General features: G+C 46.0%; 1 protein-coding gene across 1 annotated transcript in view; it reads left to right on the top strand.

Annotated features, from left to right (window-relative positions):
* VWA8 (von Willebrand factor A domain containing 8) overlaps positions 1-18,449 on the top strand; it is a 331,062-nt gene extending 312,613 nt beyond the window's left edge. Inside the window, exons 43-45 of the mRNA XM_081127980.1 lie at positions 10,512-10,610; positions 11,448-11,686; positions 13,833-18,449. Coding sequence (XP_080984106.1) covers positions 10,512-10,610; positions 11,448-11,686; positions 13,833-13,941 — 447 coding nt within the window. The 3' untranslated portion in view covers positions 13,942-18,449. The remainder of the gene's footprint in view (positions 1-10,511; positions 10,611-11,447; positions 11,687-13,832) is intronic.
* The last annotated feature ends 6,406 nt before the right edge of the window (positions 18,450-24,855 follow it).

Raw genomic sequence — 24,855 nt, 5'->3', positions numbered from 1 at the left:
TCTAATTGACAGTTACAACCAAATTATACCAAATGAGATGCTAGATTTCAATAAAATTGCAAGCATTAATTGAGCACTTGCTAAATGCAGCGTACTCTGCTAGGTACAGAGTTCCCTGCCATCCTTGTGCTTTTGTAGCCTAATGAGGGAGACATAAATATGAGGAATTCAGGTAGGAGATTTGGTGAGAGACTTACATAAGAGGTAGGAATACAGGGCTCCTCTCCCCACACTCCCCTTCAGGGCCTCGTCCCTAAAGCAGTGTTTTGCTGATGGTCTCTTCTGTTGCCACAACAGTGTAAAGAATTTCCTCCGTCTTTGTTAGTCATATATTTATAGCAAAAGATTATATAGCAAGACCAAGAAAAACTTGAAGTGGTATAATTTTTTATGCTCTTCAATTTTTAATAGGCAGTACTTTAATGGTTTGGTTTTATGCATTTTCATGTACTTATAAACATATTTCCCACATTCACTGCAGTTCCTTTAGAACTTTTTTTTAAAAAGCATGCAGAGTGTAATGAAACCAGTGCATTAAAGTCTTTTCAACAAAAGGAAACACCTCAAGACTTCACAAAGCAAGCTATTTGAGGAAAAGTAGAGTGTCTGGAGGGATGGGGTAGGGGGAAAGGACAGAGAAGGCGTAACCGAGTCCTGTTCCTGCAAATTCCTCATCGTGTCCACAGACTTCAGAACTGGGGTCACCTCACAGACCATTTACTTGAGTTCCCTCCTTCCTTGGACAGGAAACTGAAGCCCAGAAACATTGAGGACTTTCCCAAAGTTGGAGGCTAGCGGGAGACAGAGTGGGATGGAGCCCAGGACTCTCGCGTTTGTTGTCCCTTTTTTGTTTTGTTTTTAAACTGTCCCCTTTACTTCTCAACTTTTGAAAAATTTTAGACCTACAAAAAAGTTGAAAGAAGAGTAAAATTAACACCCATATGCCTTCACTTAAGTTCACCAGTTGTGACTATTTTCCCTCATTTGCTGTTTCCCTCTAAATATATATATACTCAATCCCACATCCTGAATTATTTGAAAGAAAATTACAAACAACATAATACCTTTCCTCTAGATGCTTTGTTCTGCTTCTCCTAAGAGTAAGGGCGTTCTCTAACTCAATCTCAATACATTACCACATCTAAGAAAATTATCAATAATTTTATAGTGTCTTCTAATATCTAATCTAAACTCATTTTCCCAACTATCCCAAAGTGTCTTTTCTAATTGTTCCTCCCCACCCAAAGTCCACACCTTATTTTTGGTTGTAATGTCACATTAGCCTCTTTCAGCCTGGAACAGACGTCACCCTACCACTGCCAATTTGCTTTTTATGATGATCACTGTCTCGAGAGCCCAGATCAGTTGTTTGTAGAATGCCCTTCATTCTGGATTTGACTGGCTGTTTTCTAATAGTGCCATTTACCTCGCCCCAGTATCCCCCATATCACCAGAACTCCTAACAGGCTTTCCCCCCACTCCAGGTACAATGGAGACTTTGCTTAATATCCCCATGACCCCTGCCAACATATTTTAAGATTTTGAGTGGCCCCAGGCTACCCAGTCTCTGTTGGGATTGCCCACGCTTCCTTTGTAGAAGGTACCAAGCAGGTGGAATGGAGCCTACTTACCTTCTGTGAGAACTTTGTTATAATTAACTATTTGGTGTATAGGTAATGGGCACACATGTACAAAGCATCAAAGGTCCAAAGGAGAAAGTGTGAGTGTAGGCTTCCCTCTCTGAGCACCCGGTGCCCCTCTCTGGTGGTGACCACAGTTAGTGGATTTTTTGGCACCTTCTTAGAAATACTTGATGCATGAACATCAGCGGCAACATAGCATCCTCTACTCTGTGTCCTTACACTACGTGAATATATTCAACTCATTTCTTCTCTCGCTACTTTTATTTTCTCTGTGAAAGAAGCAGAAGCACTAGGAATGGCTCATGAAGGTATGGAATGTACTCAGCAAACATGAAGTGATGCATGAGCAAAAGACAGCTTTAGGAGCTCCTGGTGAAAATGTATATTGCTTAGCCCAGGATGGGATGGTGTGTGATGTCTTTAGGAATTCAGAAGAATGCTCTGAGACTCCCACTCCCAGTTCCAGGCAGTTCTTCACGTCCTATTCTGCAGTTACCCCTCTGCTGTAAAGGTGTCTGGTCTGAATTTGCTTTGAAACCATCAGAAGCCACCGTCCTGGCCCAGTGGTCTGGACTCTCCCACGAAACCTCTCTCTTGGCATCTGCTATGTGTTTTGTTTGGCTTGAGCTCAGCTCCCGAGTGCTGGGTCATTATAGTCCAAGGGGCTCCTTAGGAGTCAGCCTCCACTTTCTGTTCTACCTCAGCATGACCCACGCCAAGCCGCAGGGACCCTGGAGCAGGAATGACTGGGCAGGAAAGGTAATCCAGTGGCAGGACGCATTTCAGAGCCATCTGGAGTTTTAAAGTTCCACGTAATTGTTCTGCCAACTGATTTCAGTTCTCAGGAACAGAATTTACAGTAGGTCACCTAAGACAGAAGCGATATTATTTGCTAATAGTCAGCATAAACTCCCCTAATCTTATAATCAACAGAATTTTTAAACATAAGCGTGAAGAGTGGAATGGTAAGGGTTTGTGAACCATTTTATTTAAGTCAGGAAGCATGTTTTTCCTTTATCTTTAATCAGGTTTGGTCCCTGTGATTTCTCCAAGCCTCTGGGACTATTTCACCATAACCTTAGGCAGACCTCCTTCCCAAACCTCTAATGCCTTATTGTTTTTTTCTTCGAAGTACTCAACACCAAGAGTTAACTGACTGATTCTGCACTGAACACTCAAATAGTGACACCAGAAAACAGATTAATTTAGTTATTGACAAGTTGGACTTTAGGAGAAAAAAAAGTACTCAAGCTTATTATTTTATGGAGACATATAAACCATATGCTAAGGCCATGGTTTCCTGACAGTGTAACAAAGCCTCGAAGGGTGGCAGGAGCAAGGGTGAGTGGCAGCTTTTATCTCTTCCCTCTCCCTCCCCAAATCAACCCAAGCAATTACATTTATATTCGTATTGCCGGTTTCACAATCTGGGCTTTTGTGCAATATTTCATATGGACAGAGTTCCATTGCTTAAAAAAAAAAAAATTAAAGGTAGAAAACCACTATTCTAGGGCCAATACTGGATTGTGATTTCTTATAGACTCTGAGGGCTTTCGTTTTGGAAAAGGGTTTATCAGTCCTCAGTTTGGTTTAGATGATTCAGACCCTGGACAGGAAAAAACATGCACAGGTGTCTCTATGACTACGTTAAGCCATAGACTCCATTTCTTTGGCATACCATTGAATTTTTATAGATCCTTGGGGGCAGGAATGGCCTTGGAAATTATTTTTAAACTCTTTGTTTTACAGATGAGAAAATCAAGACCAGAGAGGTTAAATGCTTGGCGCAAGGTCACACAGCAGGACTTCTGACGCCTGCACAGGGCTCTCTCTTAGCTGATGTTTTATCCGTTTCTTGCAGCCACTTTATCCCCACCCAGTAGGTATTTTTACAGAGGTGTAATTCAGGAGCTGCCCCATTTATGTCAAGTACTCTTCCTCCTCCCCTTAACACTTCATCATCCCAAGGAGGCATAACAGACATACTTTTCTCAAAGGTATCTTGGTCAGAAAGACGGGGTTAACTCACAGAGGATGTGGAGAGAGATGACTCACAAACCAGCACCTGCCGGGAAAACTCCTTCTATCAAAAGCAGTCCCGTGTCTTTTCCTGATGCCTCGGGAATGTTTCCCACACTCAGAGGTGGAAACCAGTTACCCTCTCAGGCTCAGGATTCGAATAAATTCTTATTGCCACATGGAGATGGGACCAAAGAAGGGTGTACAGACTTCTCTGAGTCCAGAGTTAAACAGGAATTCAGAACTGACTCAGTCGTTGATGTAGGGAAGCACTGGGCAAGCCAGCTGTTGTGGCGGCGGAACCACGGCTCCAGGTGTCGGACCCATGGGGTCAGACCGGACCTGGGTTCAGCAACCTCGTACTTGAGTCCTGGCTAGGAAAGAATTCAGAGCCAAGACCCAAACTACTGTATAACAGAACACTGATTTGGAAAATCATAGAGAAGTAATTCATAGAAGAAATGGGCGTAGGAAACAAGTTACAGAGGTAAAGGAAGGGCCCTAGGAGCTTAAAAATGAGGAAGGTAAAGCTGACCAGCCGGGGGAGGGGGAGCGGGAAAGGCGAGGGCCTGCTCCCCAGCAGGGAGAGAGCCCCAGGGCCTCTGTCCTAAGGGTTTTAAGGGCGGGTGTTTTAAAGGAGGTCCCAGGGGAAGATCTCAATAGAATATTCATCAGCTTTCCAGGTGTGTCCTTTCAGGGTCCTGGTCTCCACTGATTGATTGGCAGGCACCAGGGCAGGGGTCATTATCCAATGCAGCTGGTCCTGAGGTCAGCTGTGGCACTGCTTGTCTGGTCTTGTCACTTTTCTGGGTGTGGAGCTGAAACACAACTGAGGCCTGGATACTATCACTAGAGAGGAAAGGTCAGGGGGTTTAAACCAAATGACCAGTGATACGCTAGGGGAGGAAAGGTCACCCTGTGGATGAGGTCCCACCCTACAGTTGTCCATTGCTAGGCACCCAGGGCCTTTTACACTGGTGACCTTCTGTACCTGGCCCGTCGTCCTTGCTCTGCTCATGTCTGTCCTACTACCTACCACACAACCATTCAAAAAGCTTAAGGAGAGATAGGGCAGAGGAGTTAGAGAGAGTTAAGGAATGGTTATTTCTCTATAACAAAAACATTGGGTTTAGAGTCAGAGCACCTGGGTTTGGCTTCCACCACTGACAATACTAGATCTCTGACCTGAAGCAAGTCTGTTAATCTCTCTGAGCATCAGTTTCTTCATTTGTGAAATGAGGTTAGTCACACCTACCTCAAAGGTTGTAGAGAGAATCAACATGAGATATGTGGAAGCACTTTGTAAACTAGTAAAACCATTGACGTCATACTCATTAAATGTGTAGCCCTATCTGTTCATCAGCCCTGTGAGGTTAGGTAAAACCACCTAACAGAGGTCTTCCCTATTTGTCAGAAAGGTTAAGTGATTTACAAACATACGATATTCGGAGTCTTCTAAATCAGCATTATTTACAAGGTAGAAACAAGATTTGGAAAGGTTAAGTGACTTACCCTAGGTCCAAAAGCTTGTTAAAGTCAGAGCTAAGTCTAAAATCTTTGACCTGCAGGATATTGATCTTTTTACATTAACTTCTACGATGTGAGGAAAGTTAGCTGGCCGATACCGTAGGCTGTGGGCTGACTAACCCTGTAGGGTTCTGTTGGCACTTCTTTGCTGCCCACGGTCAGGAGCGCCACCTTGGACTGGTGTGTCTGGATTTGTAGGAGGTTAGAATTTCACACACCGTCAGTCTCAGAAATAGCCTCAGACGATCGTCTCATACCTCCTTATAACGTGATGCGCAATAGAGCAAACCCTCTCCTAAAGCTAGCAAACAATAATCCTTCCCAGTAGAAATTTAAATTCAAACCTTATTCATAAAAATGCTGACAGCTCTTCGTTTTAAGCAGAGCTCGCTTTGCAGCCTAAGTGTTATAAATCATCTTCATATCTGATGATAAACTTTTGCGTCTTGGGCTGAAACTCAGCATTTGTTTTCATTTGTCACACCTTCCTCCTAATGAATGAGATTTTCAAAAGAAAATGTAGCAAAATGGCACTTAAACAAGTTTTCAGAGCAAAGAAGTATTCAAATTAGTCTTCTCTAATTGAGGCTTTTCTTTACTACTGTGGTTTATTATTTATGTTGGATACTAAATACAAGACCCCACAAGGATTTTAGAGATGCTCTGAAAAATATGGAGATCGTGATCATAAAAATGTTGAGCTACTCAAAAAAAGTTAAAATCTAAATGTCAGGTGCTTTGATAATGACAGTGAGATAGATGGTTGTTTAATGGCTCTTGTGATTTTCCAGGGAAGCACCCTGTCGAGTCTGATTAGACAATTGTCACGGCAGGAACTGGAGCAGAATCGGGAATTAAAGAATGGAAATGAATGCGTTTATATACGTTTCCTTTAACCAGACAGTTTTGAGGATTGGGAAATCCCTGTCTGTAAAACGTGTTGGGATCCTCCGACAGCAGACACTAGGTAATTAGGACATAGAAAGTGTTTTTCATGGAAGCTCGGCATGATCTACGGTAACACTAAGGAGTGCTCCACATCTGATGTCCTTTGGATTCCTCTCAAGCATTTTATTCCCTTTGGACACAGAATAATCCCCAAGCCCATCTGAAAGATGAGAACCAGGCTCTGCAAGCCACTTTATAAGCCCCATCCTCTCCCTAGGTGTGTCTTCTCAGCCATGGAATTTTAATGAGGCACAGATGAAGGCAGACCCTTCTGCAAATAGCACTTTTCCTACCACAAATAAAGAAAGGAGGGGTGGGGGGGAGGAAGAAGGAAGGGAGGTCCTCAACCCACTTATCTTTATTTCATTTACGTGAAAAAGTATAGTAGATAGATAGGTAGATCAGTCAAATGACAGGTGGATAGTTACTAAAATGCTTCTGAAGTGTTTCATTAGCTAGGATCTGGTTTTGATAAAGACCATCCAGCAACTCACTTGACTGCTGTTTGTTTGATTATTAACTCGCAGCTGCAGTGACCAGTGGTGACAACCCTGTGAGCAGACCACATGGTCAAATATTTATTTATACAGTCTCATCCATGGTCATCTGATTAGTAAGACTTTAACCTTCGGTTAAAGGGGAGGAAAAGGTCTAATATATTTATAGCCCTCTTACCTCAGCCAAGTAAGAGAAACTTACTTCTGTTTTGAGGAGCTGACTTATCCCCTCGTGTAGGATCCTGTTTAACGGGTGACTTCACCAGCCCTGCAGTGAAAGCAGCCTGCCGGCACCTTCTCGGGAGGACTTGGCTTAAAATCATTTCTGCTGTCACTGTTGTCCAATCAGATGACTCAGGGCCTTGAGCATGCCTCCCTGGAGGACCCTGGGCTCCCTTCACACCCACGCCGGTCCTCGCACTTCACTCGTGGGAGATCTTCACCGGACATGTCCTGAAGCCAGTAATCTCCTACACTTATCCATTGTCCAGAGCAGGACAGATTTTAAGTTTCAAATTTTATTTGTTACCTCTTCACTACATTGATAGCAAGCTACACTAATGAGATTTTTTATATATGGAATTTGTTACATCCTCAGAAAGTATTTATTGTCAAGCTTTTTAAAATATGTTGGTAAATTGCCCTCACAATTATTTTGTATCATTCTTTGTATTAAAAAAAAAAAAATTCTTAAAACCAGGTGTAGAATAATCTGCCAGCCCCTGCCCAAGGGTCCACTCTGGCCTCCTCTGACCATGCCCCTGTGTTAGGTGAAGAGTGTGCAGCCGAGGGGGCTTGCCCACTTACAGCTAACTTCTGAATCATGCTCACAGTTCCTGGGACCCTGGCCATCCTGCTGAGATGGCTGCACGCCTGCTTCCGGGGCCTGTGTCAACCTCTTCCACCTCTTCCAGGTCCATCATCCTAGGGCAGACTGGCCAGGTGTGAGCACCAGGTCCAAGGGATGGCCAAGGGCCCTGGTGTGGCGGGGTGTGACGGTGCGTGGATGGGAGGGCTGGGCGCCCACACACGTGCATGGGAGGTGCCTCGCGGTGTGGGCCAGAGCCACCTGGAGAGAGGAAAGGTGAGGGGCTGCCAGCCAGGGGCTTTTGCTACCACACCACCATGTTCTTTTGGAGAACTTCAAGGAGCCCAAACATTTGAAATTTGACCCTGGCTTTCCAGGTCATTTTGTATATTTATTACAGCTCTTAAATATTTAGACATCCTATATGGGCCTTCATTCACACAGCTGTCCCTTCCAATCATGCATTTACCTCTGTCCAGTCCCACTCTCTGTGCCTCCCCTTTTAGTTTCAGAAAAAGGAGTGTCCTCCCCCCTTCTCCAGTCTAGACCCTCCGACTATGAACCTGATCTCCCCGCTGCCTCCACTCTGCCGCGGACACCTCTCCCCTAACAACGCTCCTCGTGCTGTGCTAGTTCTCTTTTTATACCACAAACCTTTAACTGAAATTGTCCCCCCAAAGTCGCCATTGATTCTGGTGCCCAGAGGTGGTTAGTCATCACTGCCCTGACGGTGTGGTTAGTGTGACGCAGCCCAGCTGCACCACCACTTCCCGAAACCCCGCGCTCGTGTCCTGGCCCGTGGCTGCTCTGGCCCTGCTCTCTCCCATCGCCCAGCTCTGGGTCTTTGTCCCCTCCACCAGGGAGGGTGCCCCCGGGCTCGGGGAGGGGTCCACTGCTCTTCTCTTCCTGTGCAGTCGCCCTTGGCAGCGTGTGCCCCCCCTCGGGGATGACAGCCACGTCTCTGACGGCACTAAATGGGTTTCTTCCCTGATGCCTCCCTAAAGCACGATGTCGACATGTCTGATACGGACTCATCTTCCCCAATAGCCTAACTGCCTTCTGATTTCCCATTTATGCATAAAAATTATTTCAACAGGATTTTTCTACTTTTCATTTAAACACAATGGTTTCAGTTATATTATGGGTTGTTTTTTGTCAGCTAGCTTGGCTAACCACCATTTCTCACATGATTGCTGGGGAGAGGGGATATAGTCCAACTTCCAAACAGTTTTTTGTAAAAGAATGTAGCCCGCATGGGAAAGGAAATCCTCCTGCCGCCCCAGCCTGGTCGCAGACATTCTTAAAGCATTTGTGCAGCAGGCACCCCAGGCACACTCATGGACACTGAAATTCAGAGATGGGTAAGATTCGGGCTCACCTTCAAAGAACCGCCAGTTAGAAAGAAAGACCTGCAAAGGAACCACTGTGCTGCCCCCACCGTGAGGGGAGTGTTACACGTGGCAGGAGCTCAGAAGACAGCTGGGGACTGGTGGTCGGTTGGTGCGCAGACAGCAGTGGTTCGCAAGCATTTTGTGCCATGGTTCTCCCAGTTCTCCCTGAAATCTTTTGCCCCAGACCCACACTCAGAATTTTCTTTGCGGATCCCCAGTTGTCCAGATACCCTGAGGTCTATTCTGACCTACATATCGGTGGGAGGGGAGAGGGAATTTGGAGGTGCACTCAGCAGCTGGAGAGAACCACCTTGCCCCACCTTTAGTCTGCCCCAAGCCCCAAACTTTCCAGATTCTGTAAAAGGCCTGCGTCTCACTCTCAGCTCTAGTCTCTTCTCAACAGACATGCCTTTCTCGTGTACATTCTGAGTTAGAAAATTTTAAAGGTATTTTCGAAATTGAAAAATATGTTTTACACTGTCAAGTAGAAAAGCGGGTTATAAAGTCACATGGGCAATGTCATCCGTTTTGATTAAAAATTATGTCGATGTAAACGTGCGTGTGCGTGAGTGTGCAACCTCTTACACAGAGTGGAAGGAAGTGACGCCTAGGAGCTTATACAACAAACCAGGAACAGAGGTTATCTTTAAGTAATTAGATTATCGGTAATTTTTACTTCCCTTTTATTCTTTTCTCTCATTCATGCAGCGAATATGTTTCAATTTGTGTTCAGGAAAAAAAACTTGTGTATTAGTTTTCTGTTGCTGCATAACATCACCACAAACAGCGTTTTAAAGCAAGATCCATTTACTAACGGTTGGTTAGAAGCCCCGTGGGTTCATTTATGTTCTCTGCTCAGGGTCTCACTAGGCTGAAACCAGCGTGGCAGCCAGGCTGGGCTCTCTTACCTGGAGGCTTGGGGAAGAATCTGCTCCCAAGACCATTTAGGTTGTTGGCAAAATTTGGTTCCCTGTGATTGCAGGACTACAGTCCCTGTTTCCTTGCTGGCTCCCAGCCAGGGTTGCTCTACATGCCACTCTCAGGGCCTTGCCCCGTGGTCCCTCTATTTCAGCCACAAGCAACTCCCACGTGTCGAATCCCCCGCTGCTTCAGATCTCTCTATCTTTCTCTTCTACTACCAGCCAGGAAAAAACTCTGCTTTTAAAGGGCTCATAATATTACATTAGACCCACCTAGATCATCTCCCTTTTGATCAACTCAAAGTCAACTGACTAGTGACCTTAGTTAAATCTGCAAAGTCCCTTTTGCCATGTAAGGTAACGTGAGTGATATTCACAGGTCCTGGCCCACTGAGGGAAGAGCGTATAGACTCTAAGCCAGAGGGAAGGAGTCATGGGGCCACCTGAGAATTCTGCCTATCACAGTGTGTGTGTGTGTGTGTGTGCCTGTGTGTGTGTGATTTTTTTTAACTCTCCCCTTAAAGCTAAGGATGGAATTCTTGGTGGCCCCTGAAGCCCTCCTCACATTCTGTGTCCTGCTAGAGAGTAGGGATCACAGAAGAGGGGGAGCCTGGACTCTGCTGCCTGTGTTAGTAAACACATATCCGTCTCTCTGCAAACTGGACAGTAACAGACCAAAGAGTTAGGGGCTTATGTGTCCAATGACACAGTTCTGCAGTGGACAGAGGCCTCTAACCCCCTGGTTCTCTTACCTGTAGTATGACATCGCTGGACACTCTGGAGACGGCTACAACATTGATCTGGTTCCAATGAACAAAATCCCCAAGGATAACAAGCAAAGACTAGAAATTCTGAAGGTAAATACATTCGGGTACCTCTGTCTTGTGAAAACTTCTACTATACGAGGCAGAGTATCTTCTGGTCATTGAAAAAATTCACCAAAGAAGCAGCAGATCCAGGAAAGAAAACAACTTTCTGTTTCACAAATATTCAAACTGAGAAAATACTTGTTATGCCTAAAATCCTTTTCTCCACCATAACAAATGTAAACTTGGTTCCCTACATCTTTCAGGTTCTCAGGACTGTATCAGGAGTCCACAGCCCGGGTCACCTCCTGTGTCCCATACGATTCTTCCCAGCCCCTAGGTATCCAGTAGTAAGAGAAAAATAACCCCCTTTAACGTGCTCTCGAACCCCAACTTTATGTATTTCTCAGTATTTTTTATGATAAATGCAGTTTCACATACTTAGATCTACAGTAGAAACACACACCATGATTGTAATGTAGATTTCCTCCTATTGCTGTTGATGTAAAGAGTGTTTAGTATTATAACTTTGTTTTTTGGAAACTCTACCCATTCCTTACTTTTCTCCTGTTCTCTTCATCCTCTGGTGTGATACCAAGTTCTGTATTTTCTTGCATCTCTCACTTTCAATGGCTACTTGGGTTTTAAAAGTTAAATGCCAACTGGGGTTGTTTTGGAACATTTCCTGTTTCTAACAGAAGTCTTACCCACAGACAGATGTTACTGCGTGCTGTTCTCACGTCCCGGGCCAGTTAGCTGGAACTCACGCCCAGACTTCTTACTCACATGCAGTAATTGCTATTTGTGCATTCTCGTGATCAGTAGAAAAATCATGTTTGTTTAAAAGGTGTTTCTCACCTGTGGCTCCTGTGCAACATCTCCCCCCAGACAATGCACGCCCACGCGCAGTTCTGCATGAGTGGGGACCACACGTTAGAGGGGACAAAGCATGCCATCCAGGAAATCGTCAGAGAAGAGGCTGACGAGTACTTCGTCATCGTCTTGAGTGATGCAAACCTGTCCCGATATGGAATACATCCTGCCAAGTTTGCCGAAATCCTGACAAGCAACCCTCAAGTTAATGCTTTTGCCATTTTTATTGGATCTTTAGGTGATCAAGCAACCAGGTAAGTGTTACCTCAGGATACAGCTAAGGGCAGGTACAAGGATTCTTGAGTCCCTGACACATAGCATTTCATAGGCTTAGCATCTTGAGGGGCAGTGCGGGAGCTAGAGGAAAACAGAAACCAGAGTCACTCCCCTGAAGTTGCAGACAGTCTATTTGAGGGGATATGATGTACTAGCTTATGTTTGGATGAGCAATAATCATTTTAAATTAATTATCTTTCAGTTTATATTTAAACTTACCAATAATAAAATAAATAGCAAATTGATTTGTCTAGTAAATGAAACAGTATCTTATACATTTTGCACTATACACCTAAGTCTCAAGCTCGAGTCTAATCAGTTTGTGTTCAGATCATACTCAAATTAGCAAAACATCTATTTTTGTAGCATAAGAGATTGTGTGTGTGTCTATAAAAAGTATATAGACATATATAAACATATATAAACAGTATATAATTTGTGTGTATATATCACATACATTTATGTAGACATACATGCACTTATACATGCACGTGCGCGCACGCACACACACCTGTGTATGAAATATATATAAATATATACACCTCCCTTACTGTGGAGATGAGGCAATGTAGGGCAGTATTCGTAGTAAGATGCTACACTGAATATACTAAATGTCCCATGGAGAAATTTATGGTCAGACAATAAATACCATTGTGGATGATCTGAAAGTAGAGAACTGGAAACACTGACATTTCTAGAATTACAAACAAAGAGCTCATGTTTTTTATCTGCTTAAAATATTTGTAAGAAGTAGAAAACACAAGTGAAAGTATATCTCCTCCCCCACCAAAAAATAATTCCTGCCTAAAACTCAAAAGGCCACATGCCTTTCTATTAATCTCTTTTACCTGCCGTACCCTGATTTAGAGTCTTGTATAGACGAGGAAATGTTTTAGTGTCCACAGTGCTGGCATTCTTTGCTCTGTCCCTGTCTCCGTACTGCAGGATCGCAGAGTAAGGTTAAGAATGGACTTAATGTTACGTAATTACAGTCACTTTATTACTTTGCATTTTTCTCAGTTTTATGTGTTAGCCTTTTCTAGAACTTCCATGTCCTTGAACGTAAACCATGCCTTTTCTATCCAGATTTTCTTCACGCCCAGCCCAGTGTTAAGCAGACGGCAAGCTCAGCAAATACTGGTTGAGCTGAAATAGCTATTTTGTCTTTCTAGTGAACAGATCCTGTTTGAATACTTAAGAAAGCACAATAATACCCTTGTGGTTTCCTAGGGAAATGGTCCAACATCTACTGGCAAAAGATATGTTGCAGAATTAGCTGGTCTACCGGGCATGCCAAATGTATGATACTACACAGGATGGTTGACTTTTATTAAATGTCATTTGAAAACCAAACTTCGTTGGCACGGTGAAAGGAGGCATTCTTTTGAATAGAATTGTGTCTTGCACTTTTATTGCCTTCAAAAATGGCCCTTTGTTCCAAATGGTAAATTGGCATTTTTAAAAATTATCACAAGCCTATATAACCTCAGTGCCATCAAAGCAGCAATTGCATAAGTCGGATTGCATTTCACGTTGTGTGAAGTGGGGCAAAAAGAGGGACAGGAGAGAGGAAGGGGGTGGGGAGAGAGAGAGAGAATACCACTTGAGGTCTGGCTGGGCAACCTTTATTGAGGCCTGTTTTCTAAGGCAGGAAAAGCACTTAGAAATAGAGTGTGAGGCCATCACATTCCCTGGACCCAGGTGAGCTAATCTCAGATTGGTTCCCAGGGCTCTTTTCTGTCACAGGATTATAAATATCAGAAAATGACAGTAATAAAAAGGAGAAGATTTTCTTTTCAAATTCATTGATTTTTCTCATTGAAAAAAATCTTTCCTTTCAGTTCATTCTTTTTTTTATTAATTTACTGTTGATGGTATTACAGATGCCGCCCATTTCCCCCCCTTTGCCCCCCCCTTCACCCAGCCCCCACCCCCCCCAGGCCTTCGACGTGATCTCCTTGTTCTTCTAAACGTTTCATTCAGTTGCAGGCAGGAGCAAGGTACTGGGAAGTGAAAACTTCCTTTCCTGAGAAACCACTTGGATGCTGTGGTTTGTGGGGGCAGGAGGTGGAAGGGGAGCCCCAATTTGCAATGGTAATTTTCTTTCCCTCTCCCTCCTGGCAGGCTTCAGAGAATGTTGCCAGCTGGCCGGTCTTTCGTTGCCATGAATACCAAGGACATCCCTCAGATTTTACAGCAGATCTTCACCTCCACCATGTTGTCCAGTATATAGGAAGCGCCCTTCGCCACCCAAGCCCGGCTTTGCAATCAGACGGGAGTGAGGTGCTCTGAAGAGGAGGCACAGTGGAGGAGCCCATGCAGTGCCTGCGCAACTGACATTCCTGGCTCTTCCTGCACTTGCCCGGTCGTCAGAACTCAGGAGAGTACGAGAGGGAGGCTGTGCATGGGAATCTAAACCATTAATAGGCTTACAGATAATCAGAGGAAGCAAGGTGGCTGCATTTTATGAAAGGTGAGGGTTAAAGGAAGTGGTTTGACAACCGTGGTGCTTAGTCGGTTTCCAAAAGCCTGAGGGAAAGAGATCGCCTAGCTTCTGCCTTAACACATCACCGGCCGCCCGAGAGAAGGAAAGTGACCCCAACACACGAAGCCCGGATGCCACGTTCTGACATTGAGATTCAAGTCTGCACAAACCCCCACAACCATTGCTGCCCAATAATTATTTTTCTTTTCTCCCCCACTTTGTGTTGCCCAGCGATCACGTGACAGTGTTAAACCCACTGAAAAGTCCTTCTAACAGCAGCATTTTATAAAGGTTGGATTTTCTCAGTAATTCCATTTTCTTGGCCAAAACCAAAAGGAATCAAAAGACCCTTGGATTGCTTCCTTTCCCATGTGACTTTTTAAAGGGTTCTTGAAATAATAAAGAGCAAATGCCCTGTTCTCTGTGGGCCGGGAGAGGAAGGACAAAGGATGTCTGGCCTTGAGTTTCCCGTTTCTTCCTGTCCTGCCTCCTCTCAGAAGCTTGACACTACTCCCTCTGGTTTCCAAAATGCAGTGCTCAAAATAACAAATGCTTATGTTTTCACTTAAAGCAAAGTAAAAATAAGGCAGTATGTTTGGACTGAAGGATAACTGGAAATTTCTTTAGCTGCTAAAAAATATACTCTTTAAGCCTCATTATTTTTCTTTCAGTGTGGACCTTCCTGCCTCCCACCCCATCTTGGGCTGGCCTGTGTTTGTCAATAGGATCGATGTCACTGTGTTTACAATCAGATGCTCCAGCAGAGCTCAGTCTCTCTCCCACCTTATAATAAACGTCCCTCTTCACTATTGATGGCAAAGCCAGAAACACCGGGGCACCAGTGCGTGTGCCTCCCTATGATAAGTTGGAAAAACTAGTCTTGTTACTGTTATCTGATTTACCTATATATATAGTAGTGAAGTTGTACAGATCCATTTAATTTTATTTAATTAGAGGAAATGTAAAAAGATAACACCCCTTTGTTCCATCACCCCGTCTCCCTATCAACTGTCAAAGAAATAAAAGCAGCCGGATTCCAACACAGTGTTACCAGTGAGCGTGGTGGCATGTCTTGTTTTTCCAGCCAGAGCCTGCTGCGTGTTCAATCATTTAATGATGCAAACAATCACAATCCAGTAAGTACCTTTAAAAATGTAACTACATTAACAACAATAAGGATAAAAAAAGCACAGCAGCAGCTAACAGTTACTTACCGTGCACCAGGTGCGCTAAAGAATTTCATGCTGTGTCATTCAGTCCTCACAACAACGCGCAAAATAGGTACTTTCTACCTCCTTTTACCAGTAAGGAAATTGAGGCCCAGGAACTTAAGTCACTTTCCCAAAGGTACTCAGAAACGACCTGCACATACCCAGGTCCTCAGAGGAGGGTGCAGGGACCAAGGACATGGGACACTGCTGGAGGGACACTTCTAACCGCTCCTTCCTGGCACAGCAGCAGACTGAGGACGTTTCCATCCAAGTGGCAGCTTAACCCCCGGGCGGGCCCCTGTGCCACAGGGTCACAGCCCCGAAAGCCTTTAGAAGTCCAACTCAAGAGCGACCGACAGAACAGCCTTTTAACAGACCTTCCCCATGTGTAACTCCCTGAGTGAGCAGAGCCTTCTTTTTTTTCAACATGGAAAGAATATTCTCAAGAAATTTAATTTACCTTTCCCCACTGGCCAGACATCCTTGGCAATTGTTATTTTAAAAAACAAAAAACCCCATATAACTCCTCGCTTTTCTGATTTGTAGAAGGAAGGGTGATGGGGGAGGGAGAATGAGAAGATGGAGGGTTTTATTTTCACTCCCTGCAGTACCTAAGAAGTTTGTGCCTTTATTATTAAATGCACTAATTATGGGCCACTCCACACTGTTCCCAGGCCCCTCTAAGGGCCTGGATGTTATAATAAATGCATTGTGTGCCTCAGGGGGGTTCCACTGAAAGGCATCTAACCCGGCTGGGCTCTGTAGTGAGCCCCTGTAATGCTGAGAAGGTTCATTGTTATCCGTGAGCAGCCAGGAGGAATGAATGCCATGAATGGCGCAGTATATGGTGTGTGCTCCCCCTGGAATCCTGTGTGTGCCCCGGCAAAATGACCTCATCCACGAGCAGCCCAGGCGCAGCCACAGAAGTGGATCAGAGCGGGAATATTTGAGCCCATCACATGTTTGGAATGAATCATTTAATTCTTTACACTACACCCTTTCCTGTAAACTGTCAGAGGAGCAGAAATCCATCAATGCCAGCAAGACTGTCTCTAAACAAATTCTAGGGCTTTAAAGCCATTTAGAAGTGCTTTTCTGTAGACAGCATTGTCAGTGTTCCTGAAAAGTTGGCTCCAGAGGCTACAACCCTTCCTGCACCTGGCTCCTTCCTGTGCCGTCAGATCAACCAAAATTAAATTTCTCAGTGAACAGAGCAGAGGTAGATGACTAGGGGCACAAGAGCAATCGTCGCTTATTTATTGCATTTCTTTCTAATTTGTTTCTAACAATCACAATTTTAAGAGCTATTCCACAAATTCTAAGCTGATATCTCCCTGACTGGACAACTTTTTCTGGAATTGCATCTCAGGAATAGTCAAAAGTCCACTTGTATTTAGCATGTTGTACATAGCTTCTTCATCTTATTAAGAAATAAAATTTCCACTTTTTAACAATTACTCCAAGCAGTAACATGGCTTTATTCAATTTTTAGATGAAGGGTCTCATTTACCACCAGTTCCTGGTCAGGGCTGTAGCGCAGAGTTCTTGCCTGTTGCCTTTCCTTCACCTTTTCTCTAGGACTCGCTGTGACGACAGTCCTACAGCTGCTGTAATGAAAAGGCATCCCAGGTGCCATCTTATAGAGGGCAGAGTTTACAAACTCTGGATGGAATTAATCAGAGAAAGGAATTTATAGATGCTCCTCAGCCATTAACTGGCTGTGCAAACGGGCTAATCACTGCGGGTCTCAGTTGCTTCAACTATGAATTTTTAAAGCCAATCAAAATGATCGGTAACCAAAGTTGCATGTTCCTATGTCTCACACAGTGAATTGACTTTGTCCCTCTTTGTGTTACAAGAACCACGTCATTTCAGTGTATTTTTGTCTCCAGAACCCCCCCCATATATTAGCCCCTGTTGTACAGGGGATTTTAGCACCTGTATCAGTTGCCCTAACACAAAATGCTACTGACTGGATGTGCATTCCAAAAGTTACAAAATCGTCATTAGAACTGGAAAAGAGGGGCTTTCCCTGGTCAACTGGGTAGATATTTTTATGGAAATTTCTGACCATTGTCTCTTACTTTGCTGCCTTAAAATAAAACTCCCTATCTGCTGATCTGCACAGTGGGATCAAAAAGGACAAGAAATTGGAAAACTACTGCATGCCCAGAGCTGACCTTTGTGCCGAGCTGAACAATGTACAATTGTGTGTGTGGAGTTTTTTAATTGTTAAATCCTGTAAACAGAAATCTCCTCCAGAGGGGGAAGTGCTTGCCGGCCACCCTCTCAGGCTGAGAATGACTGGGCGCGTGTCGAGACTTGGCGCTGTCTGGAGCTTTCACCTTCCAACAGAGCCGGCGTCTGCTCCTAGCCCTGCCTGCTGGCTTTGGAATGCCAGGCTTACATAATTTTAAATCGAGAGGTGCTTGTGGCATTTGGCCACTCAGAGCAAAGTAGAACACTCTTTTAAGGTGGTTTGCATCCAGAGGGCGTCAAGAACGACATGTTCTGCTCTAAGGAATCTCATCAAGGGGCATAACAACTCCAAGGAGCTGCCGTGCGTGGCCCTTCCATCGACAGGCACCAGCCGCCCCCGGAGCCTTCCCTCTCTGCCCACAGGCTTCAGTGAAAGAGTTTTGGAGCCGCCAGCTCTTTCTCTAAAGGAACAATCAGTGCTTGGCTATAAACCCTGACCCCCAAGATGGCCCCAGAGGGTGTGACCCCAGAGGAGTTTCAGGATAGGATTTATTAAAGCTGTGTGCAACTCGGAAACGTTAGTAATGGCAGCTGGAGCTTGACCTGGAAATGGAAGGAACACTGTCTGTCTGAACATCCTGGGGCAGGTTTGCCTCCTAACGTAGCCGGAATGTGGCAGGAAAATAATGAACTTGTCAAGAGAACTCTGGGTAATTGGTCTCATTATGCCAAACTTGAAGCCTTATTAGTTGAAACAAAGAAAAAGGGTATATTTACTCAGGCAGGACATTAAAGTTGGAATTTCAAATGCAATGTATGTATATTAATAAATACTGATGCTAATGTAATGAGACTGGCCATTTCTTCATTCCAGCACTAATTAAGAAGTCTTTATCAGCCTCCAGGAATAGGGTGAGCCTCAGCAAAGCTAGTTGGTCCATTTCCTTTTACAGAAGATTTTCTGGCCCATATGAAATTCAGCCCTGAATACGCCGGCCCAGAAAGGAGTCCTTGCGGGGCCCGGTGGAAATCATAGCTGGGGAAGCAGCCTGTTGGCCAGTCTTGGCAGTGCCTCCCGGGGGCAGTTCCCACAGCACCTGGGGCTGGTGAGAAACCTGAGGGTCTGTGCAGCAAGCCAGGGCCCCCAGGTTCCAGGGTGTTATGCATAGAAAATAAAAAGAGCAGATGACCCAGGGTATCCAGGAAGGCCCAGGGCTCAGCTGATGGACACATGGGCTGGGAAATACAGCTGTTTATATTGCAGTTGATAAAGGGAGTCTTTTTCTGAAAAGTGTCCTTTAGGTCCCCAGTGCTTTTGAACAACTGTTTTCCAGGCTGATGGAATATGCACGGTCATGCATCGCAGGCTTAGGTACAAAGATCTGATATTCAATATGTAGTGCCCAAGCTAAATCTCTTTCTCTCTATGACCTTTCGTGGAAACTGGAAGAAACAGGAATGCTCTCTGCAGAGGTGGAAGATTGTAGCAGCTCCACAAAACCGCCTGAAAGCAGACATTCAGTCACTTGGCTGGAATACAGCTCCACACAGCTGGCCTGGCTCCTTGCCCCCTAACATCTGAAGTCTGTCTTTGGAGTGGTGTTTCTCAGCGAGAGGGGCTTCTCTTTTAAAATACAAATAGCCCTGAGAGGCTATCCATCATGCACATCTTGGTTTGAATTCCTTCATTCACATGCTTTCCCCCCAGCCCCAGCTGAGATGAAGGGCCTCAGACAGTGATGGGGGAGAGGAGGTAGAAGCTGGGGGGTGGGGGGAGGTGCGTTTGCAGCTTGGAGCATCACCCAAGCAGAGGACTGGATCTGGGACACAGTGTGAGGGCACAGCTGGGCAAGTAGGGGGTGACATTCTTCCCTTGGGCGATGAAGCACTCACTGAAGGCTTTGTCAGGTGTGGCTGGGGAGTAGCTTGGTTCTCTTCAGTCTTGCTCTTCTAGAAACAATAGATTTTCACCTGTGTTGTGCCCTCCCTTTTCTGGAAGCTCTGCCTGACAGCTGGGTTATGCCAGGAGGTGTTTCCCCTGACAGGGATCAAAGGCCTTCACCCAAGGGTTAGGTTTCTCACCATTGGACACCTACCCACAGCCCCCGGGCCATGTCTCTGGAGAAGTGAACAAATTAGATACTTTTATTCCTACTTTGGTTTGCCAAGGAAGGATTCCTGCCCTGTGCTGTTGGCCTTTTTTGTTTAATCTTCACCTGAGGACCTGCTAAGAGAGAAAGAGAGAAATATTAATTAGTTGCCTTCCATACATGCCCCAGCTGGGGATCGAAACCGAAACCCTGGTATACGCCTTGACTGGGAATCAAACCAGCAACCTTTCGGTGCACAGGACGACACTCAACCAGCTGAACCACTCCCCTGGGCTGCTGTGGGCCTTTTGAAAGAGAAGTTATACCCCCAGAGGCCGCAGCCTTTATTGGAAGCCCCCTCCCTCCCCTCCCCTGCAGCAGGGGGCTGGCCTGTGCCCCATTGGGCAGCACGCGGGTCACGGGAAGTTCTGTGGAAAGGGCTCTGGATCCCTGAGCTCCCTCCCGGTAAGGACCGAAATGAGTCACCTGAGCGCCTTCAGCGCAGGGTGTCCCTCCCGAGGACGGCGTGTGGAGTGCACTTCAGCGCAGCCGCCTCCACCGGGAGTTTCTGAAGTGTCTGCCTCAGCCTGTAGAAAGCAGCTGTTACGTAACAGTTTCTAAAACCCTTAAGTATATTACCTTAACATTAAAAAAACCAAAAGGCAAAAAAACAAGAGCCTCTGAAAAATAAACGTGGCTTCTTAAAGAAAATGGCTCCTTTTTCCCCTTTAAAACGGTTCTCTCTTTCCTCTTCTTCTAAGGAGAGCCAGACTTTTTATTGAGATATAATTGACATATGACATTATATTAGTTTCAGATGTACGGTGTATACAGTGCAGTGAGCACTGCAGACGTCTAGTTAGCATCCATCACAACAAACAGAAGGAGAACCAGTTTCGCGTCTCCCGATCCTTGCTCTGCCAACGACCTCCCTCCCCTTCATTACTGCCACCCCCAGAGGCCTAAGGAAAGACCATGACATCAGTTTCCCTCTTCAACACCACGTCAGCTCCTCCCGGGCGATGTAATTTTCCTGTCATTTGGACATCATTAAATCAGACTGTCCCACCCAGGTCTGCGAGGAGGCCACATGGCCGTGACCCTGAAAATATTACAGAAGTCAGACGGGCCAAGGGATGAGCACAGAGGCAGAGGGAAGATGGCGATGGGAAGGTTCGCCCCCCTTTCTGTGGTCAGACCCGTCCTGCACCGCACGGGGGGCCCCAAACGCCGCTGTGCGTGGCGCAGGCTTAGGGTCTGCGGGACCTGCCCCTACAAGCCCCACAACTTCGGGCAAGTTTCCTGGTCTCTCTGAGCATCAGTTTCCTCACCTCCAAGATGAGAAGAATAATCCTACACCTCAGAGTTCATGTGAAGAGCAAAACAAAATAATGAAAGCGCCTCATTAACGGAAAGTGCTATTCAGTTCAAGAGGCGTTTCGTCTTAGTATCAAGAAGGAAGCGGTCCTTCAGGAGGTGAGGGTCTATTTGAACAATTTTGTTTGGGGACAAAGACATCCTTTGGCTCATTCAAACACCTCAGAGTGGGTGCAGAGCCCGGGGCCGCCCCCCCTCAGGGTGAATGAAGTGGGAACCAAATCAAGGGCAATAAAAGGCAGAGTGGCAGGAGGGACGGACAGACAGCGGGAGGCTGCCCAGCTCCACAAGTTCCCCTCGCTCTAGGCGGTCAGAGCCCGGCCCTCCGACTCATTTGCAGACACCGTGTGATCATGAATTTGTTTCCAGATCAGAACTTTGTTGCTCGGGCTCTGCCGTCGCCTGTCTGGGCGAGCTGAGGCGAGTGGCCTTTCTTAGAAGTGGCTCTGAGTAGTTTTCCCCATAGCCGTAGGCTTCCCCATGGAAGGCTGTGCACGCTGGGCTTTATAAAAATAAAGGCTGTCATGGAGGTCACCTGGGATGCTCCCTGCCTGGCATCCCTTCCTCAAACCCAGGGGGGAGCCCCTGACTCAGCTACGCATTAAGATAACCCCCCGAACAATTGGTCCTTTAGTCAGCCCCCTCTGGGGGTGTCTAAGGAGCCTTAGAAGGCTAAGCCTGGGGTTCCGTGTATGGCATAAGCAGGGAAAATAATAAAAATTATTATTATTCAAAATAATAGCTAACTCCTATCTAGCACTGCCTGAGTGCCTGGCACTTCCTACACACTTAGGTAAATAAGCCGAAGTCCTCACGACAACTCCGTAGGAAAGGTACTGTTATTCCCATTTTATTTAGAAAGCTACCAGAGAAGATAAAAGAAAAAGGCAGCTTGCTGGTTGAGGGGGAGAGAAGCTCACACAGAAGCCTGAAAAATCTAAGAACCTGGCCATGGTTCCGACTTTCCAAAGCCTTGTTGCAATTCCCTTTGGGGTTCAGATGCTCTCCCCTTCCTGGAGACCCATAACGTGCCCTGGTGTGCTCCCAGCCTCCCCCTTTCCGCTGCGCCAGCTGGGGAAGTGTGGCAGAATCGAGCCTCTTCACTGAACATCCCCACATAATCCTGTCCCCTGGCATTAGCTTGGGGCCATATGACTAGTTCTGGCCACCAGTTTTAGGCTGTGAGCAGAAGTGATATGTGTTAAAGAGGCTGAAGCATGTAAGAGCCAGTGTGCAACCCTCCAGCTTCCTGTGTCTGAACTGAGATGACGGAGAAAACAATGTGATTGAGATGTTGTAGCTCCAAGGAGGCAGAGCGTCTGTGAGCCTGGGCGGCGGCGCCCAGCAGAGGCTCCCACCAATTTGCACCGGCAACGTAGCATCAAGTGAGCAGGAAATACTCTGAGGTCTTCCGTCTGTGAGATTTCAGGTTAATTTTATACAAAAACATGACCACATAACTAATACAGGAGGTTCTGTTTGTTCTTTTCCTCATAGCCAAATATTTCCAGATTGAAACAAAGACCGAGATGTCAAAGTAAAATTTAAATCGAAGGAAACAGCCCCTCGCTGCTCAGCAGCTATTTAGTTCAAGGGCATATGGAGTCACACTGTGCAGGGTGCTCACAAGGCGAGAGAAGGCGTTAAGACCCTTCCCTGGGTGCTTACGTTCAGCAGCTGAGCAGACGGGACACATCCCTGTGATGTGGAGAAATAACTCCCAGCGGCTGTGACGCCAGCCTCCCAGGTCACTGGCGCAGTAGGAATAGTCATTGCTGCCGCGCTGTCTGATAATTGTCCCCACAGCTGCCGGCCGTAGCGCGGAGGAAAGCAGAGACCAAGCCTTATTTGTCTTTGGCCTGACCCTGGAAAATTGGTCCATAGACTGTTGTCGAGTGGATAGCTGTGGGCTGCGGAGGAACCGTGGGCCGGAGGTGGAATTATGCTGGATCTCAGGGATGGGCAAGATTTCATGAACCAAGGGTAGTGGGGAATCCCAGGGGAAGAGTAGTTTGAGCAAAAAACGGAATTGGAATGTTCCAAAGGGTGGCTGAGGTGGCAGCCCTGCACGGCCTGTCCTCCCTGGCCTGGGCTGCCAGTGTCCAGCCAAGGATTTTAAAGCGAGGCCCAGCCCTAAAAAGCAGCCTTCTCCTCAGAGCCTCCCGGGTGGCCTTCTGGGCTCTCCAGCTGCTAACTCCAGCCCTGACTGACCAGGGCTGAGGCGGGAGGCCGCGGGCAGCCCCAGCCCTCCTGGAGCCCAGAGTAATGACCGCTCAGCACAGCAAACCTCATTACATGAGCCACTTCATGATGTGGCTGTTTTGGTTTGCTCTGCATTTTTTTTCTCCTTGAAAATGAGCTGAGAACCTTCTTTTACCCATGATTACAAGTTGGGTTGGTGATGAAAGGTCTGCACCACGCAGAAGGAGCCCTCCCGGAGGAGCTTTCACATTTGCAAGCCCTTTTGTTGAAAAAGGCTTACTCTGTAGCCAAGGAAAAAAAAGAAGGCGGGAACTAGCAGGGAGGATCAGAATCATCTGGGTCTTTGTGAGGCTGCCTGGGATCCCTGGCTGATCATGACACTGCCACACATTTCAAGTCTAAACACAGCTCAGCAGAACCTCCAGACTGATAAAGCTCTAGAAAACTTAGGAAAAAAATCAGTTGGCCCTTGTTCCCAAACCCAGGCGACACTGTGCTTCAGCAGGTCACTGTGCAGAGAGCCTGGCACAACATGGGTTAGTCAAATGGGATGGATGGATGGATGGATGGATGGATGGATGGATGGATGGATGGATGGATGGAGAGATGAATGAGTGGGTAGGTGACTTGGTGAGTAGATGAGTGGGTGGGTAGGTTGAAGAAGAGAAAGTCTACCCTATTTAAAATAACTCAGGAAGCCCTGGCCAGTGTGTCACAGTTGGTTGGAGCACTGTCCTGTGGACCGAAAGGTTGCAGGGTCGATTCCCAGTCAGGGCACATGCCTAGGGTCAGGGCGAATGCGGGAGGCAGCCAGTCGATGCTTCTCTCTCCCATCAATGTTTCTCTCTTCTCTGTCTCTCTCTCTCTCTCCCTTCCTCTCTAACAAAATCAATGGAAACATATCCTCAGATGAGAATTTTAAAAATTAATAATAAATAAAATACCCCAGGGAAAGTTGATTCCCAAAGCTCTTGGTAGTTCTCAATAATAACCGTGCAGCAGAAATGGAGTCTCAGCTGTAGCATAAGCTGGAATGGCAGCAGAGGCCCACCCTCATCCGTTCACATCAGAGAACCACATGGAAAGGATTTCATCCCAGGAAAAGAGCAAATCAGACGCACAAGCTGACCCTATAACAAAATCTGTGGGAGGGGCAAGGACGGCTGTGTCGTATTGATCATGAATTTGTGTCTGGGTCAGCCCCTGGTGACAAGCAGACATCCAGGCAGCTGTGCCCAGGAGGGGCAATGACACCAGCAGAAACCATTTTTCCCTGGGTACCTGAGGCAGCTCCAAGGGACCACCTGCTGCTGAGCAAGGCACAGAGGCCCTTAAGCTCAGATGTCCTTAAGCTCATGTGTATTGGATTTAAATCATGACTCCTGTACTAGCTGGTTTTCTGTCCCAGGAAAGTTTTTCTTAATATTTTTATTGAGATATAATTCATATATGATAAAATTCTTTATGTACCCTCTAAAAGCATACAATTCAGTGGTTTGAGGTATATTCAAAAAGTTGCACAGACATCGCCACTACCTAACTGCAGAATATTTTCATAACTCATCATTCCCCATTGTTCCTCC

Source organism: Miniopterus schreibersii (genome assembly GCF_964146895.1).
Source record: "Miniopterus schreibersii genome assembly, chromosome: 2".
Taxonomy (NCBI): Eukaryota; Metazoa; Chordata; class Mammalia; order Chiroptera; family Miniopteridae; genus Miniopterus; species Miniopterus schreibersii.
The sequence above is the reverse complement of the archived record's forward strand: the minus strand, read 5'-3'. Positions and strand labels throughout refer to the sequence as shown.